The 22,137-nt window shown below is 40.7% G+C and overlaps 1 protein-coding gene across 2 annotated transcripts; it reads right to left on the bottom strand.

Moving 5' to 3' along the window:
- Positions 1-315: 315 nt before the first annotated feature.
- On the bottom strand, positions 316-21,851 carry EIF4E3 (eukaryotic translation initiation factor 4E family member 3). Of its 2 annotated transcripts, none has more exons than XM_072875885.1 (7): positions 21,677-21,851; positions 12,574-12,646; positions 9,949-10,043; positions 7,876-7,936; positions 4,739-4,805; positions 2,330-2,485; positions 316-1,711 (listed from the first exon to the last, which is right to left on the bottom strand). In XM_072875885.1, exons 1-7 carry the CDS (start codon positions 21,811-21,813, stop codon positions 1,638-1,640), a joined length of 663 nt encoding a protein of 220 aa, XP_072731986.1. In that variant the 5' UTR covers positions 21,814-21,851; the 3' UTR covers positions 316-1,637. The 2 variants fall into 2 exon arrangements, with proteins under 2 accessions (XP_072731986.1, XP_072731987.1); XM_072875886.1 differs by having other exon boundaries at positions 321-1,794; positions 21,677-21,848.
- Positions 21,852-22,137: the final 286 nt, after the last annotated feature.

The raw sequence follows: 22,137 nt of genomic DNA, 5'->3' as shown, positions 1-22,137 counted from the left end.
AGTGGTAAAAATTAATCTAAGCAAGGCTAGCTAGAGTATTTCATATACTGTCACTGCAATGTGAATTGAAAAACGTCATCTAATTAAACTGGTAATAGTCTCTATGCTTTTTATTTTGAAACCTCAATCTAACTGCAACTCAAAAATACCTCAAGTATTAACTGAATACATACAAGAGATACTACCTACTGATACTACAACTTCAGGCCTCCTTTCTGATTTAATAACAAAAAAATCCATTTAAAATATTTTTAATCTATGAACAAAACATAGATAGCTTCTAAGATAATAAGTTTTACTGAAAAATACACAGGTTTAAAAAAGCAGGTCCAGTAACATTTAATCTCAAACCAATTACAGAAGCAAGACATCTGGATTTTAGAAAATTTGTTTAATTAATAATGCTCATTAACTGCACAGTTTTAATTCATAAATACAGATGAAGTTGTAAAAAAAAAATTGCAAATGTGCAATTCTTATTTTTAAATTTATTTGGTTTTAATGGCTGCCTCTTAATACACTAAAGATGTGGAAATCAGTGCAACTTGAACAGTTGCCAAACAAAAACCTCTTTTAACAACGAAGTAATGCTCAGTGGAGTGTGCATTCATCTCTACCTTGTAGCTTCTTCTTGTAAAAGGAACTACATCAATCTTTGGTAGTATATTAAAACACAACAACACCTCAAATAATTAATATAGACAAATAATTAAAGATTAACATGTTTTGTATTCATGCTGCAACACAAAATATATTTCTTTTCTGTATTTATTTTTTAAAAGGTCACTTGTAAGTCATGATGGCTTGAAACTACATATGATGGGATCTCTTCCCTTGCACTGAAGTCAACAGCAGTTCTGACACTGTGGGTGCAGGCATGGGCCTAAAGTACTCACAGAAGTGTGAGGGATGGATCCAGTTAGTCTAATGCATTAGAAATGACTCATGACACTTTATCATGAATGGACAGTAAAATATTATAAGAAAGCATACGATATAAAAACATTTAAAAACCCATCCCCTCTTAAATAAGAGAGGCGTGGAGTTTGCAGGATTTCCTACTGAAAGATCTCTCATTCTAATCTGAACAGGGACTCTTCTGAAATCACTACAATTGAAACACTCATTAACATCATCCCACAAAGGGTTAGTCTCAATATAAATGTGTTCTCTTTAGTCGCTCATTTAGTGAACACTTTACTATTTACTTTTACAGTATGTGTGCGTTGCCAGTGCAAGACCAGATTACACCAAATATTAGAATAAATGCAGTGCGATTTCTTTCTCTCTTGGGACAAAACCAGTGAGTAAATCTTAACGTGATAGGAATGTTTTAAAATGAAAATTGAAAACACATTTCACCAAGCCAGTATTCCTCTACGTACAGCACATCTAGGGAAAGCAGCATACCATCTCTCTGCACGTTTGCATTTAACTAAGTGCAGTACAGGAGAAATGAAAGCCTTCTATCTTAATGAAATAGGAACAAATGCAATCTGATAGAAAAAACAAGTGGCCAAAATATCTTTCTAAAGAAACAATGAAAAATAAAAAAAACCCCAACCAAACCAGAAGTAATGAATTGCGCATTTAGCAGTCAAGGCACCTGGTTTTCCTCATTTTCCCAGTCTGAAATGTTAGAAACTCAAAAGGGCCACTGTGTGTAGTGCTTCTGTAGGGCTTCCACCATCCTTCTCCTTCTCCAGACCACCTCAAAACATCAAATAACAATGAATGAGCTTAGCACTTAATGTTTTCCCCGTCGGCCTTCAAAAGCATGATGCTCTCTGTGTGCTAAGGAAAAGAGAAGGAAAAAAGAATAGAAGAACATGTAAACTTTGTTGAGGAGTTGAAGAGATGAAAAGAGAAGGCAATGTACGAGCAGTCCAGGAAGACACAACATGCCAACGAGTGATCTTTGGGAATACGCTATTCTGATAATAACATTTATATAGAGCCTAAAATAAGAGATCCCTTAAAATCCTGAGTGCAAATGGTTCCTCTAAATGAATACTTAAACTGAACAGCATGTAGTCTTGAGAGTTATCAAGAGATTTGTCTCACCCATTTTACGAATCAGGCATATTAAACACGAAACCAAATATATTCTACAATTAAACTAAAAATATCTTGTATTTTGAATGGTAGCTAACTTTTACATTGAGGGGACAAAACCATGTATATTTTTGAAGTAATAATTTTAATGCAATGAGAGATGCTATGTTTCTAAATGGTTCATGATGAATCAGGCAGGATATTCCCATGGAAATACCCTACCAGCATCTTGTTTCTCTAATGAAGGTGGAAATTAACAGTACAGAATACTTACATTTATAAAACACAGCTCTAAAAGATGTTTGTGGCAGAAGTTTATGTATCTTCTCTAAAACTTTTGCTTCACTTGCTAAAGAAGCATTCACATTCCAGACTTGCACAACATCTTCACGGTCACGAACGCTGACGCTAACCCCTATTACTTCATCATCTGCACAGAAGAGGAAGCATCATTAAGGAATACTTTAAAAGTGAGACATGTCTAATTTGATACTTATGTATTATGAAACAGTGCCCAAAAGCTGAACAAATTGAAGGAAAGAAAAAGAGCAATCTCCAGTGAGAATATCAATGTTCAAACTAGACGAAATAGTTACCAGAAAGAAATAAACACTGTATTTATAGAAGCTATTGGAAATATTACCTCACTGTGGTTTTAATAAAGTGCCATGGGATTATTCGTCTTTGCTATTAGCACTCTTATCCTTGATTAGAAGGGAATCACAAGCCTCCCTTCAGTAAGGTTAGCAATATAAACTACTAAAGGCAATTTACCTACAGTAATGTCTATAAGCAAAAATGGGGAGTGAGGATGAAACAACTAAAGCCCCAGGAACAGTACCTGGTGGAGATCAGACACCAGCTTTTCCAGACTTTGCTCTCTTTTTCCTCTACATTTTGTCAAGACAGCAACAGGAAAAAAAAAGAAAAAAAATTAATAAAGCCCCAGTCAGGCTGCTGCTGCCAATGTTGGTAACTCCGTGCTTCGCTGAAGAAGCCCTTTTTGGTGTGAAATTCTCAGGACGCAGCTTCGTGGAGAGCTCAGCCTAAGGCCATGCCGTGGCTGGGAGCAGTGGCTGCCTCCAGCAGTGAGCTCCACGGCACCGCTGCACCATGCATCCTAAGGAAGGGTAACGATAATGCAAAGGCGGTGTCAACAGCACGTAGCCAAGGGGAAAAACGACCTCTGCAGGCAGCAGAATGTCATGTGTTTGCTTCAACTGACCCCGAGATCACCCTGCTAGTATAAAGGGCAGGAACACTCCCTTCTTGACACCAACTCAATTATGCATATTAAGGATTTTGAAAAGCAACTATTAGAACTGTCTCTCACAGCTCAAGGATTTGAGGCTTGTATTCTGTATCTTCCAATTCTGAAAGTTGGGAAGGCAGTGAGAAAAATACACTATTTGAGAAACTCGTTCAGCAAAACTTTTGTAGAAAAAAAACAAAGCCACGAAGGTGAATATACCAGCAGCAGCCTACTGCAATATGCCTGCTCCACCACATTAGCTAGCTGTAAGAGAAACTGTTTGAAAGGTTTTTGCTGAACTGCTCTGTGAACCCGAGAAATGCAATTCTTTTATCTGGAATGACAGAGCAGTGAAGGAACACTCCTAACGGGATATTCACCATCACTGCAACAGCCCGTTTAATCAGATATTCATGCTTAGGAGAGAAGTAAATATGGTCAAAAGAAATTATGAAGAAACATCATTTGAACTGAAAAGTTAGTTTAGTAATCAGCTCCCAGAACACCTTCCCACTAGGCCAATGGATCAGTAAGTTCATCATTTGCTTCACCCAGAAGCAAGAAACAGTTCTGTAACCAAACCGTAATGACTTAAATCGTCACAGACTTGTACTTGCTTTTCATGACTAAGAAGCAGCATTTGATGATCTGTCTTAAGCCAGCTAGCATTCACAGTCCCTTCCTGGAGTCCATTTCCAAATGAAACGTGCAACCTTGCAAGCCTAGAGAAGGTATTTATTCTGAAAGCAACTTCATTAAATTATTACCTGTGATAAAAATCACATGTGAGTTTCTGGATGATTAATGCCTGTTTTCCAGTAAACCAGCAAAGTATTTTAAGAATATTTATGTAAATTCAATTACATTAAAGATTACCTTGACCTAAGCAGTATTTTTAAGCAATAATGAAAATATTGCTTCTGGGTAGAGTGCTAACCTGGGATTCAGGAGAGCCAGGTTTGTGCTATGGCTCTGCTACGGGCTTTTAATGTCACCACAGGCAAACCACACAGCTTCCCTCTGCTTCAGGTCTGCACTAGTTCTTCCCCTGACAACTCCTACCCAGAAGGGACCATGAGGGCTAATGGGGGCATCTATCTAATTTAGTTGCTTCCTATGGTGATAGTACAAACAATCTGTACAGAAGTGGCATTTGGGGTTCCAGAATCCTGTCATTGGAGAATGAATACTAATCATTTAAATACTGGCTAACAGATAGATATTTAATAACTAGAAAATGTGCTGGCTTCCCAGGGATGCAAGCTGTTGAGCTTGAGTCTTGTGCTAAGACAGTCAGGATACCTTGTCTTCTTCTTAATGACAACACATATGAATATGATTTCCAGCCCTATACCCCCATTTTTAGCAGTGTTTCCACGTTCTGTATTCAAACTCAATTTATCATGCTAGCCTCAATAATTTTTAAGTTACCTGCTGCACAACAATCTGTAAACTGCTCTCCAATAGTTGCTAGCAGTAGCTCTTTCCAAACTGCAGCCTAAGGAGGGGAGGGGGGGGAAAAGAGTTACATTTGCATTATTATTTTTTAATTTAAAAGTTAGGTTTGCTAGCTCAGTTTTGAGTGCATTCTCTTTCTGAGGTTGTAGACAAAAAAAGAGTATTTATTGTAAGTACATGCTGTGTTATATAATTAATTTCCTCAATCCAGTTGGAGAAAGAATTTAGACCCTGACAATACATACTGTTACACAAAATTATTCTAATAATTATTTTAAATATTTAACAATAAGTTTACCTTTGCTATATCTGTGTCCACGACTCATCCTGAATGCACTAGTTAATGTAAAGCCCGAAAGTAGGTTCCTCCCAAGAATTTCCCATGATAAAAGACCATAAGGCTCCACTGGTGATTGTTTCTTTCTACAGAAAAGAATTACTAACCACTTTAAGAAAAGTACCTGAAAACCTTACCAGTGAATTAAACTGATTTATATTTAAACATCATCTCTGATTTGCCTTGACTCTGAAATAAGTCCATCTTTCAACAAATTCAAATGCTCACTAGAGACTTAAAACAAGGGGAAAAGCTATCTGCCACTTTTCTTTGGCTGTTAGACTAATTACACTGTTATTTGCTTTTGACACTTGTTATAACCTAAGCCAACGCCCATACAAAACTCCAAATGCGTCTGGACCAACATAATGCTCCAAGGTGTGCGTTTACAGGGACAGAATATTTTTATTTATTTATTTTTTAAAAGAACACATCAATATGTGTATTTGTTTGTATCACCATCATGACTTTTTCATATACTACTTTTAAGGAACACCTTTTCTGCTATATGAAGTTAGCCTGAGTTTTAGTACTATTAAAAAACCCAGCAAATCAAATGCACCAGGTTAAAACAGAAAGCAAGCAGCCTCGAAGATGACAAACTAATAAACTGCTTTAATGGCGTTCCTGAGTACTCCTAAGCCATCTTTTAGAATACAAAAGATTTCTGTGACTCATTATCATCTAATCCAATGCATCGTACAAAGCTGTGCTATCGGAAGGACCATCCGATGAGATGGCTCCCAAGGCAGGTTTGAAGACGTCAGCATGACAGCCTCTGACACGGTGCCTTTTGCCTGCCAGCGGAACAGCTCAGAGATGAATGATGGGACTGACCACGCACACTCTCATTACCATGCGCAGTGCTCACTACTTTGAGTTGTCCTAATGGTCTCAAGGGGAGGAAGCACTTCATCCAGTAGTAAGCAGTTGCAGGATCAGGCTTATGAGGATCTAAAAAGTATTAGTTTTCGTATTAAAAATTGACATACAGAAGTGTCACTGTACACATGCAACAACATGTAAGTGTCAGTATTTTGTCAGTCAGTTTTTCACACCACTTGAAAGACTAGTATCTTTAGAAAAAACTACATTTCCCTCCCTCCGCAGCCTCACTGAGAACTGCTATAGTGTATCATCTTTTTGAGTTAGGTCTGTACATGATGGTTCATCTTAGCCAAGGAGATGCTGTGTGCACGTGATGATTTGAAGAAAGAAGCCAAAAATAAGAAATAGGCATAAAGGTATTATTTATGCTATTTGCAGAGGCTGACTAAAAGCTGACTGAAGCTCACCTTCGATTAAACCTTTCAGAAGTGACCTGGGAAGTGTGGCAAGTAGTTTGAGAGATCAAAAAGTACCTTCATCAAAATGGGCCTGTCATTCAGCCTCTGAAAAACAAGGCCTCTGAGGTCCCTAAATTCACCACCCAGTAATGCAGGCTCCCCAAACCACTTGTCACTTCTGACAATCTTCACACCTTGGATTATAAGAGGAAAAAGAAAATTTCAGTCTTTTCTGATCCCTTGGGACTTCAGGGGAGGAAAGCTACAATTCACATACGGGGAAAAAAAGCCCACAGGCAAAAATCAATTAACTTTTGACTGAAATTTCAGCTACCATCTTTTCAGCATTTAATGTCTTCTGCAAAGCTATCACATTTTTCTGACACTTCACTTCTCGTGTTTAAAGGCCTGATCCAGAACACACACACATAAACACCATGTGCGAAGAGGTCAAATCTCCTTGCTGTGACAGTTCATGGGAGAAGTTACTCACATGCATTTGCTTAGGGGCACAAAGAGAAACCCAATTATTTCAGCAGGGCTAGAACAACAACATGCCTGAACAGATTTCATGTTTCACGTTTTTAAATTCAAAAAAAGAGGGGAAAAAATTGAGCAGCACTACAGTTTCACAAGATGCACACAAGGTGATCTGACAACTCACTGTTGCCAAAGGGGATGATCCTACTTGTCTTTTCTCCTTTATACCCTATGCCCATCAAGAAACTCTCCTGGCCATACACTCAAATTAAAAATAAAATAAATAGAAGACTTTTTGTGACATCAGAGTGCGTTACGCTGGCTCACAAAACAGTCTGATGAGCACCAGAGCCAGTGCAAGAGGGATGAGGAGAAAATGAGCAAGATCTTCCCCCTTCCAGTGGGAGCAAGCCATGAGATGGGATTAGCTATCAGTGGAAACAATGCCTTGGTCCGTCTTTGGCTACAGAAAGTGACAGCGCTACTCACAGCCATACATAGGTGTGAACAAGCACTGCCAAGCAGAAATAGTCCTACGGAGTTTGGCAGAGAGTTTAGCAGCATTTCAGTCAAATGATGAAAGTTGTGCTGGACTCTGTGTGGGGACTTTTGAAGAGCATTACTGAGATTCTGGCTACAATTTAGCATATAATATTATCAGGAAAAGATTTTTATATTTTTCTTTGCATGCCTGTAAGCAAACAGTCTTGAGAACAAAGGTGATTATAAAACACTGTGTTTCCAAATGGAAATAAAGTATAATACTGCAGCCTTCATTTGCTTGATAATACATTGACAAGCATCATCAAAAGCAAGAGAGATGGAATTACCTGAAAAGAAACTTTTGCTCGTTGTCTTAAAATAAAAGGTTATAGACATTAAAGTAGTGCTTGGTTGTTGTGTTGGGTGATGTCAAAACTATAAAGCTTTACAACAGCTTTATTAGATGGAGTTTAAAGAAACCCCCTTACTGAACAGTGTCTAAGTAAAAAGTCAATGTAACATACCGCACTTTCTTTAGGGACCTTCATTTTCCATATACCTCCTTTGGCATTGCTTTCGTCTTCCCTGGTTATGGGAAATAGATCAGTAAAATAAACATTCGAATCCACATCTAGATAAACCTATGTTTGGGGTTTAATTTTCCCAGAAAAATCCCATTTGAAAGGCAATTACTAACTCCAGGTAGCATGACTCAAGCTATGGCTTTTGACATCAGAGAGAATTCTTTCATTGTTCATATGAAGTGTATCTCTCAACACCTAATCCCTTTCCTAAGTTTTGTGTGTTGGAAAATACATACATTTTCCCTGACACAGACCATCTTTGAAGTGGCTGCACACTATATGGTAACAAGCCACAAAGCAATTTTATGTTTTACTATGGTAACCTTTTATTTTGGAAAAACTCTGGCATATTTTCACGGAAGCAGCTTATTACTCTCAAGTTTATCCAGTTTAACAAAAGAACATGAGAGCACTTCATTTCAGTTTTGTGACAGCTAGAAATTAATTGCCCTTATTAAAAGAAAGACTGAAGCTGCTCAGGGTCAGGGCAGACATAACCATTAAACTGCCTCGTAATGACAAAGGCACAATGTACAAACCTGTGAGCTTCAAGTTTATTCTGTCACAATTCTTTTTATAAGATTTTAAATTAGGGTTCTAGTTTCCTGTTAAAACTCTGTAATAGCAAAGGTTAAGGAATAACCTAAAATTCATCTTTGGAATATCTAAGCCCAGTATGAGACCTATAGAGATTCCCCAGGGTCAATGGTCTCCCACCAATCCAGACAAACACTGGGGAAAGGAGGAGGAAAACTTTGGAAGGACATCTTCAAAAACCTGCAGTCCTCAATTCTTACTTCAGCATTTGTTTTTCTTCCTAAAAAACAACGCTGCAATTAGCCAGTATACTGTAACTGTAATCTGCGAAAAAGCTTCTAGGCAGTAATTACTGAAAAGTTAGCAGGTTACTGATGAGATCACCCTCTTGCAATCCCTTTCCTAAAATACAGCATCTACATTTACTTTGACAGTCTTAAAACTGATGTAGTATCTTCAGAAAAGATCTTTGCATTTCACGCCTTTAATAGTCACTTGCCAAATCAAAACTAAAAACCAGGAAAAACAAACCCCAAAATGTTCGCACTTATCCTTACAAAGATATCAAGACCTGTACACAATGGCCCAGTTGATTTACACAGACACCAATATTTCTTTCAAATCCAGTTTAGCTATCCTGACCAGTCACAGTATTTTTAGAACAATTATGTAGATCTTCAGATGCATTTCACTTGAGAAAATTATTTACTTCTTCAGTAGATTAGGATATGAACCCCCGGTAGTAAGTCGCCACCCAGTTAGACATGCTAGGATCAAGTTAAAGAACTCTAATCCAATCACAATCTATGCAAACTATGCCAAAAGATCAAAACTCTTCAGGAAGTACTAGGGCTATCTAATTAAGATGTGACGGAACTGCACCAGGAAGAAGGTATGCAAAACTAAATTTCTGAAAGGAAACCTCAGTGATTTATACTTTATTCCATTACTGTCCTACAATCAAGTAGGAATTTGCTGCAATGAATCACTTCACAACGCCTTAAGTTAGTTTTAATCCAAGGTATGTATATGTGCATTTATGTGCTTTTGCACAGGTGAAGAACAGTTAAGGACCATCAGTCGTTTGCATCATTATTACACTAGCTTCAGCAGAAAGAAAAAAATTTGCAAGTTAAAAATAATTCAAATAGAAGTAACATATTCTATGTATTCTTGAACTGAAATTCAGAAGCATATTTTAATGTCTTAATTTCTATTTTATAACTTAATTTCTTTCTTACATTTATGTTCAGAGGTGGACAATTAAATTGCAGCCTGTGTTTTTAATAAAGACTCTTTAGTACAAGTCACTTTTAACTTAACAACATCCTTAGGATATTTCTTTCATAGGTCTCTAAAGCTCAGGCATTTGCAGGCAACAGAAACAAGACACTCCTGTCCCACACCTGCCTCCTTTTACCACATCAGGTTTTTTTACTGCCCATTCCCAGAAATGTCTAACGATAACATACATACCAAAGCGGCCGTCTTTCTCCCCGCATTAAATGGTAACTACATCTCAGAGGCAAATTTGTCACAGGAGGAATATTGTTGTAGACACTCCAGAAATCCTTAAAAAGAAAAAATACTAGTTGCATTAACAAAAAAGAGTAAGTTTCATGCAGGTTTACTTCCTTGTTCATCTTCTCTAAAACAATTACATATCCTGCTCCTAGAGAACTGGCACCTTCTACGTTATAATCAAATGCTCTGAAAAGAACTTGTTGCAATTTCACTTCTGCTTTTTTTTTTTTTAGATGCCAATTCTCCATAAGGTGGAGATAGAAAGAAGGGAAGCAGTTGAACTGTGGATTACTTTAGAATCAAAGTCCTTAGGAATAGAGAGGAAAAAAAAATCAAAATTAGAGTTATACTAAGTGTATCAGAACAAACCAGTACATAAAACTTTCTTAGCATATTAAAAACATATATCAAATATCCACCTTGTTTTACTTGACTAGTCTAAAACTACTTTATTATTATCTTGAGTTACAAAACCACCACAAACAATAATTCTGTTGAACTAAATGCCTAACTAGCAATCGAACTACTTTGTCTAGATCACAGTGAAAAGTTTCAACCAGATGCAAAGAACTTCAAATGCACATATTAATACAGGAATGGGGGAGAAATTATAAGATCCAAGTTACCAGGAACCATCAGATTACTTCCCAGCGTTTCTACTGGTAAAAGCAGAAGCTGTCATGCATGTTTGGGGTGGATAAAAGGCACCTAACAGCAGTGGTGAGCAACAGGGAGGGATCACTGAAAAGATCCCAATCCCCTTTCTTCTTTATCCAACAGTTGGGAATAAGAAAGGATTTTTAAAGATTTATGTTGCATCAACATGTGGTGATGCAATATTAAGCATTAGTACAACTCATGAAGTATTATCTAATACTTAATCATTAGCACAACTTTAGAAACAAAGATTGCAACATTATGTGATAAAATTTTGTGGCCCCTGGCAATTCTACCTACCAGCCATTACCATTACCCAGCCACGACAAAAGATGGAAGACTATTAAAAATACAAAAAATTGGTATGAAACACCCATTTCAACTTACATCTTAGTCTTACCTGGTTGTGTGCCCAAACCCTAAAGCTACCGACAGAAGTAGAAGAAGCAGAGCTACATTGGCAGATGGGTGTGGCAATATTTGAGAGCTCTTGTTTCCTGAACCAGGGACTTAGTTTGGAAGGTTGTGGTTTTCAAACATCCTTCAGGCGGTGCAGACTGGAATTCCTCATTGACTAGCCACTGCCCGTGGAGGACAGTGATGAAGTTAATGAAGATTTTGGTTTTGCTTCCCCAAGGAAGATCATATTATGTGTATGACAGCACAGTAAAACATGTTATGTGCCATGCTGCTAGCTTCTGATAGCCTCATCCAGATCATGAGTCTCCCCAGAGGACCCGAAGGAGGTTTTTGTATTTTAAACCCCAACCCGACGAGAAGAAAACCGAGTTTTTCAGCCAATAAAACCTAATTATTTAAATAATGAAGGTTAGATTCAGATTGGAAAAAACAGATAGCACCAGATACCGTGTACACCAGTCCATGGTCTTAAGCTGTCCTTTTTTCAACAGGAACCATTGCAGCCAGTTTTGAAACAAACCCACTTCTGTTGTCAACTTTAACTTCAGAGTGTCACTTCATTGCGTGACCAACGGGGACATTCTGCTGACATGGAGAGGTGAGAGGGAACCTCTCCCAGGGGTCTGCAGGACACTTCCATCCTTTATGCCAAAGTACTTCCACTGATAACCTCATTTCCAGACAACTCCAAAAGCCAATTTGTTTCTTAGGCCAATTAGCTGGGAAGATATATCTCATGCAATGTAACAAGTTGTGTAGACACTAACGAGAAACCCTTATTTAAAACTTCAGTAGATCACGATGGCTGGGCTCCTTCAAAGAGAAGGTTTGGGCATTACCTTAGAATTTCAGAGATTTAGTGAACTAGAGTCAGCTTAGCATTAAGGCGAGACAAATACTAATTCACTACACCTCACGCTAACTGTGGTATTAAAACAGAAATGCAATTTTACTTGCAAGAGATGCCCACTGCTTGGCACTGGCAGATCGTACAGAGACACGCAGAATTTCTCACTGCTGCAAGTATTGCATGATTTAAAAGTACTTTAATCCAAGTTGGTTTGCTAGAATTTTTTTAAAATTCATACTCAAGGAGAGAAAGAAGGAAAAAAACCCACAAGCTGTAACTTTTAGTCTTTGTGTAATGATTTTCTGTATTAAACACTAAAAAAAAAAAAAAGGAGAAAAGGCAGGAAAAATATTTAAAATACATCAAGTATAACAATCCAGTGGAGGCACAAGTGGAAACTGAGGAAAGTTTAAGAAGAGGGAGCTTGCCTGATCAATCCAATATGCTTCCTCCTTTCCTGGTCTGGCAAGCCAAATGAAATTCAAACAATGACAAAGTAATACCACACATGACCAGTAACACTCACATTTCATACCACAGGTAAGCAAAGCCGCAACCGTGACTGATCTGTATGAGGAAAAATGAAACTTAAGGTGTGAAGTTACTTTAATAACGTGCGGCAACTCCTATAGCAAAGCTATACACCTTACCTGTACTGTTTGTACTGTATAAATCTTCTTCAAATTTGATGCACATTCAGCTGCTGTTGTCCCAGGAAGTGACCTTGAAAACCAAGTCGAGATTAATAAAAATATGAATCGTATGAGTGTGAAGTTGAAATACTCACACGTCAAAGTTGCATAATAAACTCCAGTTCCAATTACCAGGAATCATTTAAAGATAGGAATTCAAGTGCTTTTATACTTGTGCTGGTTTTGGCTGGGATAGAGTTAGTTTTCTTTATAGTAGCTAGTATGGGGCTATGTTTTGGATTTGTGCTGAAAACAGTGTTGATAACACAGGGATGTTTTAGTTGTTGCTCAGTAATGTTTACGCTAGCCAAGGACTTCTCAGCTCCCCATGCTCTGCCAGGTGCACAAGAAGCTGGGAGGGGGCACAGCCAAGATGGCTGATCCAAACTGGCCAAAGGGCTATTCCATACCATATGGCGTCATGCTCAGCATATAAACTGGTGGAAGAAGAAGGAAGGGGGGGACATTCGGAGCGATGGCGTTTGTCTTCCCAAGTAACCGTTACGCGTGATGGAGCCCTGCTTTCCTGGAGATGGCTGAACACCTGCCTCCCATGGGAAGAAGTGAATGAATTCCTTGTTTTGCTTTGCTTGCGTGCGTGGCTTTTGCTTTACCCGTTAAACTGTCTTTATCTCAGCCCACGAGTTTTCTCGCTTTTGCTCTTCTGATTCTCTCCCCCATCCAACTGTGGGGGGAGTGAGAGAGCGGCTGCGTGGGGCTTAGTTGCCAGCTGGGGTTAAACCACGACGGTTCTTTTGAATAAGCTAAGATATTTTGTGAAGTATTTTGATTAAATAGGTGAATTAGGAGTTTTAAACCAAGAATAACAGTGTTCCTTCGAACGGCCACCCCACACCCTTTTGCTGCCAGGCATCAAAAAGGGCTCTGCAGCCCAACGCGAAGGGCTATCAGCGGGGGACGGCACGCTCCCACCCCGGACTTCCTTTTAATTGCGTTTAATATAACCCAGCACCCACTTCGAGCGTTTTAAGATACCCTCAGTACGTCACACTTTTAAAAAGAAAAGTCACTCACGGAGCTGATGTAAGGAACTACGACCATCTCCTCAGCAGCCGCCGCCGCCGCCCGGAGCAGAGGCCACCAGGTGGCGGAGGCGCGCCGGCCGGCGGCGGGGGACGGCGGGGCCTTCCCTCGCAGGGCCTTCGTTCCCTCACAGGGCCTGCCTTCCCTCGCAGGGCCTTCGTTCCCTCGCAGGGCCTGCCTTCCCTCGCAGGGCCTGCCTACCCCTGCGACAAGCTCCTCGGTATCCCCGAGTGGATGGGACAGGCGCCTGGGCCGATGAGAAGACCAAGTCCCAAAGGCCAGCTCTCCTTTCTGCTGCGGTGAGCCATATTACCCAACGCGTGCAGGAAACCTCCCAGACTTCAGGCAGCTCTTCCACCACCAGCATTTATTTCTTCAAGCCATGTCTACTACCAGCATTTCCCACAAACCAGCCGAAGGACCTCTTGGCTTTCATTGCCAGACCTCAGGGTTACACTGATGCACACCATTGGCTATTCCCAGTTCCCATCCGGAGCTGCTCCCTTTAGGCACACGCGGCACCGACTGCACCCCATCATCTTAAAGGTCTTTTCCAACCTAAATGATTCTGTGATTCTATTTATAACCTTCATCACGACTCTTCAGTGCATGCAACATGGGACGGTGCATCCACATCCTCAGACATCACTGGCTCCTGTCACGGTGCTGACAGCACATCATAGCACCCATCTTACAATTCCCAGCACGCGCCCCCACAGGCACAATTTGGGGGGGAATGAGGTCAAAATTGCTAAGACGCATTCAGTTTGTTAGAATTCGAAACATTCCCCCTCCCCCCCCAAGAAGCTGAAGTAGGATTTCTAAAGAAAAATGAAGATCAAAGACAAAGCAACCTCCCATTGCATCTCAGAAGAGGAAATAAAATGTGTAAAATGACTAAATCTGGAAACAGAAGCAACAGAGCACATTTAAGGAAACAGAAGAAAAATCAGTTGTTGCCCAGGTACCCGCTGAAGAAAGGATAAGGGCAAACCAGATCTCAGTAACCCTCCCATCAGTGTGGCTGTTTGCCCCGATACATCTGATCAGCATGAAATATGTCCAGGAAAACACTAAAGTAACTCTCAGTTGGTACAGATATAATTCAGGCTCTGGGGTGAAAACTAGGTATTTGTGTAAAGGAAGAAATTTAATATGCAAAACTACTGAAACAGCATCACATCTTCAAAACTTTAACAATAGCTCCAAGGTTTTTTTGAAGGCTTCTATCAAAATAAGTTACTTTAAAAATACATACAAAACCAGCAGAGAAATCGCTCTCAACTTTTTCAGTATAGAACAGCCACTAACATCTACTTTACTATGTGCCTGTTAATCACTAGACCTGAGTACATTGCAACGCTGGAACTGATGAGAAAACAGTGTTACATGTCCAGATTTCAAAAATCACTTTAACTAGAGGTTATAAAAGCAAACAAACAAAAAAACCCCAAGAAATCGCTGTGGTGCAGGTTCTAGCCCTGTGGCTCATGAACTATGAAAACTCCCATGGGAAAACTGATAACTTGAAAACAACGACCAAAACTTTCATCAATGTGCTCAAAAGGAATTATCATAGTAAGGGTCTTTTTTTTTTTTTAATTAATACACTCTGCACTCAGCATTAAAGAACAAAACCAGAAATTCACAGTATTTGACAGAAACAGGGTCAGTCAGATGGCTTTTGAATGCACCAAAAATAAAAGTAGTAAGTTAAAACAGAAAAGTTAGCAGGTGATATAACTGTTTTTGTCAGTAGGGAGTAGTGGATTTGCAACGAACTACCACTTGTTTTTAGCTTGCTGCTGACAGAACTACCACCTCTCTACTAAGCTTCGTTTCATATATTTTAGAACACAAAGAAACAAAACCTGAGATAACTTTGCCTGTTGGTGTCTCACACTGTACAAGAAATTACTTCTCTTAGGCACTACTTCTGCCAGCTTGCTAACTTAGTACTCACCAGTACATATGGGGTTAACTTTGTTGTACAATGTATATCATCATCGCTCTCTATACTCACACTGATACTGCCACGGAGATGCTGCGATAGTAAGGTCTATTCAAATAAAAGATTAAAATTTATTCTCTAACAATAGCCTTCAAAGGTTATCTAGATAATCATGGTAGCCATTTAGCAAATTCAATGCCATTTAAAAGAGCAGCTAAGACAGACGGACAGAATATTCCACTCCGAGGTCATAAACCAGTTTATTTTGATAGTTGCAAATAACGTTTTCCAGAGAAACTATGTGACCAGCTAGCCCAAAACACCAACCAACCAGCAAGTTATCTGTTTTAAAAGTTAAGGGGAGTGACCATTTATTTTTAGTAACCTGCCTGGCAAGTGCTCCATGCCCACAAGATTACATGGCATTATTTCAGCCTTTCACCCAGCTCTGGAAAGTGTCAGTGATATATTGGTATGAGCATGAACCCCCAAACTTTTTCATTAAAAAGCCATTGAAGGGACTGCAAATGATAAAATGATGACATGCATCAATTTAAAAGTTTCAGGATCATTTGCTGCAGAAATTACACCTGCACAAATTTGGTTTAATGGATGAGTATAAGGCAGAGGCAGTATTTTAGTCACAGACAGACAGAAGGAAAAAGCCCAGAATTTCCTACAAAATTACAGACTGCTGACAAATCTGAACCACAGTGATTCCGTGGTAGCCTTCCATCAACTCAGCAGATCAGCACAGATGACAACTGAGGCAGTTTTATGCCTTGAAACCCATGAAATTGTGATTTTTATTTTTTAACTGAGTACACAGAATAAGTTTAGATTAAATTAGCAGAAACAGCAGATGACTTTCAAGTGAAGAAACCTGTAGAAACTCCTATTTCTGCAACTCTTCCAACAAACACTTACACTGTAAGCTAGGAGTAGTAAGATGGTTGTGTACTTTGCTGAACCCCAATACACATGCTACTACAAAACAGGAACCCTGCAAATGCTGACCCTTAAAATTAAGCCATTACAGGATTCCTCCCTTTTGGATAATTTTACTGCCATCAACAATAAAATTAATCCGATATGCCACACTGAACTGTCAATTATTGCCATGGTGAACAATTAATTTCCAAGTAACTCAACAGCCCTGCAAATCACTACGAGCACACTAACAGGAGGGGACAGGTCCTCCCAGCTGGGTCACAGCACCAGCCAGGCATTGACAGCTCTTCTGGAGATGGAGATAGTTGGTCTGTCACCACACCACCTACAAACACACTTCTGGGTTCCCCGTGGAGAGTCTGCACATAAAATATTCAACAGTTCTCCTGGTCTGCCTGCACTGTGCCCTGTGATGCCACTTTTCTGCATCTTCAGAATGTTTATGGGAGAAATTTTAGTGCAATAGCAGGAATAATCAAGTTGCCTAGTCAGGCCAGACCCACCATACCACATCTCACAGTAAGCTGCAGGGGCATCAGTTAAAAGTGGAACACGGAAGCAGGGATAACCCACGCGAACTGAATCCTAATGCCAGCTTGCTTCGCTACTCCTTCATTATTCCAGCACAAATAAAGAACAAAGGATACAAAGATAAATTCCACTGTTTTATCTATGACTAAACCACCAGGTGGTTGTGCTTATGTTAATGTCTGATGCTGAACTGTAGCTCTTCTGTTTCCCTGCAAAGAATTACGGATATAAGTTTTTTCATATGTGCTCACACTGGCCTTTGTTTCCCACTGGGAATCTAATCGCGGCTTTAGCGGGAGCTTTAAAAGCTGCCGAGCACTTTTGAAAATACCCCTGTAAGTACTTAGCTGCAACTGCTTTTGGTATAAATAAGCAAAATATTTACTTACAAAGCATAAACTCAAAAACATGCTGTGGCAACTAGATAAATCTGGTAATCCATTCTGAATACAAAGACTGATTTCAAGCCATTAAAGCCTGTCAAAATGCATTTACTGGCTTGAACGTTCCTATAATATTAACCATCATTTTTCATTGTACGCCACCTACTCATAAGCTTAAATAGATGAAATAGATGATCCTAGATAAATAAGATTTTGCTATAGGGAAGAAAGGAAATTATTAAGTTTAGTTTCAAATATCTGATGTGTTTAGTTATGGCGATTCACAATTATTATGAAAATGGTTCAGTTATCAGAATTTCTCTACTAAACTTTATTTATATAGAACTCATCAGTATAACATGCAGAGAGAAAAATCAGCACATAAGGATAATATGTTTATGTAAGCATATTTTCACTTTCCTGGAGTAGACTAATAACATTGCATTACATTTGACAATGTTTATAAGCATATTCTTCCTCTCAGAAAGATACAGAAGAGTTAAACTATTCCTGCAATGGAAACAAAATTACCTAAAAAGCACTTGGAAGTCAGGCAAGAAGACAAGACAGGCAGGCCATGATCCCGCAACATGATCCGCACTGCTGCACACTCAGACTTCATGGAAGCGAGGGTGTCTTTGACAAGGTTTATCTAGAAATGAGACTTCTGTACTAGGCTTTTGTGTGATCTGTGCTCAGTTTCTGATAGCACTGATTTGTATAGAAGGGTACTGGTGTTTTCCTCACTGTTGACTGAAAGTGGTCTGTCAGCAATGCTGGCAGCTCAGATGCAGTTAGATCTTCAAAAGAGATCTTTTTGCAAGGACGTGCAACATCTTCATTATGGTGTGTGCACGCACACGTTGGACCAAAAACTGTTACCACTGACAAAACCTCAGGCTTCTCACCATGAAGCTGAAAAATCAGACAACTACTAGTATGTTCTCTCTGTTCTTTTTCTAGCGAAAGGCTTACTTGGTGTAGCGTTAAACGTAAGATGGCATACAATACCCAGGCTAAACGACAGTCATGATTTGCAAGGTTTACAATGTAGGATATTTGCATTACGTCCACATGTACATCAAAAAGCATAATCAGCTTCACAGCTTTGTATTTACATAAAGATCGCACCCAGATCCACAACCCCAAATCCCATTAAGGGATGGTTTCAAGTGCCTAACATGGCTCGTTACCCAGGACATCCCAGCCTTTGATGGTCATTTCACTTGACTTCTCCTTTTGTGCAATCCCGGTGTTGAATGCGCTACACAACATGAATATAGTGACCAGATTTGTAATCCTGGTGTTTAATTTGTTATATTCAGTGATGCATACTGACACTTTGATGTAAAAAAAATGAAAGACTACACAGTGTAGCAAAAACTAGAAAGGCACTCTTTCATTTCAAAGCCAGAGGCCATTATAAGCAGGACCCTGCACCAATCCAGAGCTTCACTGAGATAAACACGAGTGTGAAGAGCCATCAGCATGGATCAGCTTCCCAAGGTGACACCAAAGGCATCTGCAAGACTTTCTGAAATTCCCCATGCACCATAACGTCACTGCATGCAAAAGTACCATGAATGAGACATGTAGGTATGAACTTGGAAACCTGCAGAATGGACAAATAAAACAGCAGATCTAAACACCTGCTTTCAAAACTTTTAGCACATGACCTTAAAACATTTTAACAGTTAAAAAGGAAATCTCATTTCTCTTAAGAGAAAAACACCTGACAACTTCTCTGAAACTGCTAACCTGAGACCATTTGAAGATCATAGACAGGATCTTATTTGTCAAACTGGTGAATAATATTCTCCCAAACACTTTCACCATGCTCACTTCCCTAAAGCGTATATGGGGTAAGATACAAGAGCACGATATCAGATGGTTACTATTTCAGATACACATACCAAGAAAGGCTTAGCACTTACGGGAAACGCTGATGCCCCGTGACATGAGTGAGATAATGGCAATGGCAATGAACCTGGTCACAGGATCCCAGCCTCCAGATGTTAAGCCAGTGCCAAGGTGTTCACAGAAACAAGTGCTGATGTAGATAAAACAAAGGCATTTACTTCTAAAGCAGGACATGTATCCAGTGACACTGTGATAAAAGCAAGGTCATGCACCCCAAGGGAATCCCTTGGTAGCATATCACTAGTTGCTATAGAAAGTACTGCTTAGCTGATGGATATTTAAGTGTGACTTAAAGAAAAGATACATTTTGGAGATCTTAGAATGTGTATCATGGATCTCTCTCACAGTAATTTAATAGAAAAAGATAACTACATATCCATCTCAACATCTCTTTATCCATAACGTCACTTCTTCCTGCTTTTCAGTCCAAGTACAGGGCAAGATGTAGCAGCAGTCAAAAATCAATACTATCTCATGAGGAAACATCACTGCTCCACACTATGTGTTCCTAAAGTAAGTTAAAAACACACCCAGTTATCTTCTCTGGAAAGTCCATCCTATACAAGCCTAAGCAATGATCCCTCCATCAAATCTGGGCGAGTGCACCAATAAATGTCACAGCCACTTCTGTGGGACTCTGTAGAGAGACACGAACCTCCACACACTGCAGTAATTTAAAGTTCATGCCTGCATCTCTTGCGTGCTTTTTAATGCCTTAAATGGTTTTTAAATGTATGAAGCATGCCTTGTTTGCTGTCCTTCTTGTTCCCTGCCATTATTCTATCACTGTTGCTGGTAAACAAAACACACAGGTTTGTGTACATACGGTCCCACTTTTTTTTTTCTTATACATACACTCTTGGTTTTATAAGTTAAGGAGCAACAATACTACCTAGTCAAATGCACTTATATGTGATCAGAAAGAAGAAAAAAACAATCTACAGAATAACTGAATTTTAAGAGTCTAAACTGAAGTACAACCAAGACTTAGGGAAAAAAAAAATCATTATGCAACTCAGGCACTTGAAATGGATTTTAACTTCTGATGTTGATTATAAAAGATAGACATGCTTATCTCCACATGGCTTGTGTAAACAAACAGATCTGGATGGTAGCTTGCCTAAACAGCAGTCCAAATGGTGCTTTTTAAAAACAAACAGAAAACACAACTCTGATCCTGAACCCAACCATAACTACGTCATGAGTTCAAAAGGATTAACCAGAAATAATCCGTGGGGTTATTTGTAAGATTTGATTTGCAGGACCTGAGAGTATTTGTGTGCTTTCAACAGTTTGTTGCTATTTCTCTGTCAGGAAATAAAGTTACCAAAAAAAAAAAAAAAAAAAAGAGAGAATGTTACCAATAGTATGAGGCAGTATGTTCAGTGGCAGAAAGGCTTATAAAGGAGAGAGCTTTCCTTTTGGACTGGGGGGAGAGGAGAAACACAGAAAAGTGAGAAAAGGGAGATGTAGAAGATTAAAAACAAGATGCCAAAAAATACACACTAGAAAAACAATATCAAATCCCGGTTTAAAACGTTCTATTTCAGTTTTGACTTTGGTACTTTTTCCCTCTGCCTAGCTGTATGCACCATGGGGTGAGCTCCCTTTGCAGCAGCTTTCCACGACCATTAGAGACTAAAACTTCACACTCGTGAAATGTAACATGACTAGCTGAACATCGCAGTTAATTCATAAGTTTCAGCTAATCCTTCAAAACAGATCACTTTAGATTTTAAGAACTGACCATCCACAGGAGTCAAACCTGACTATTACAGAGTTCTAAAACTCGACGTGTCCCGGCCGGGCGGGACCCGACGTGTCCCGGCGGGACTCGGCCCGTTCGGGGCCGGGGCGGCGGGGCCAGCCCGGCGCGGTACAAACGCCGCCGCAGCCTTCAGCTGCTATTTCTGGGGCTCGCAAGCGTCACGCCTAAATTTGGAGTTTAAAACACCACCGACGCTGCCCGAACCAACGTGCGCCCGCTGAGCTGCAAAACCGAAAGCGTTCCGAAACCGGTTTCAGGAACTAACTCCCAGAAAGCGCGAACGCTGCCCCTCGGAGGGGAGAGGCACCCGCGGGCTGCGCCTGCCCAGGTCCCTCACGCAGGCACTTTTCCCGCACGCAGCACAAGACTCCTTTCCCCTTGTCCGACGAGCAGCACTGATAAAGAGCGGAGACGCTTTCCGCAGACGGATTTGGGGGATTCCCCCCGTGAAGCTCCCCGCCCGGGTCGGTGCGTCCCGCAGCGCTGCTGCCCGCCGCCCCCGGCCCCACTCACTTGTCCAGCCAGAAGGTCCAGGGCGAGTGGAGCGGCAGCCCCGCCGGCTCGGCCGCTTGCCCGCCCCGCCGCCGCCGGCCCCGGCCGCCCGCCGCCTCCCGCTCGGCGCCGCGGCGCCCGGGGGGGCTGAGCGCCATCTCCCTGGCCGGGGCGGGGGGGGCGAGGGGCGGGCCGGGACGCGGGGAGGGGACAAGGGACGCTGCGGGGCGGGGGGGGGGGGGACGGGACGGGGAAGAGGGAGCCGGGCAAGGGGAGGGACGCTGGAGAGGGACGGAGGGGGTGAGCGGGACTCGGGCGGGGGGACGACGCATCCGCAGGCAGGGGAGGGGACAGATGCGCAGGGACAAGGAGGGGGGCACTGGGAAGGACAGACAAGGGGACAGGCGGGTGAGGGGAGGAGGGAGCCACGCCGATGGCGACAGCGATGGACACGGCCAGGGCCCACCGGAGGGCGCGGGTGG

The sequence above is a fragment of the Ciconia boyciana genome, chromosome 11 (genome assembly GCF_034638445.1).
Source record: "Ciconia boyciana chromosome 11, ASM3463844v1, whole genome shotgun sequence".
NCBI classification, from domain to species: Eukaryota; Metazoa; Chordata; class Aves; order Ciconiiformes; family Ciconiidae; genus Ciconia; species Ciconia boyciana.
Note: the sequence above shows the minus strand (reverse complement) of the source record. Positions and strands in the feature narration are given on the sequence as shown.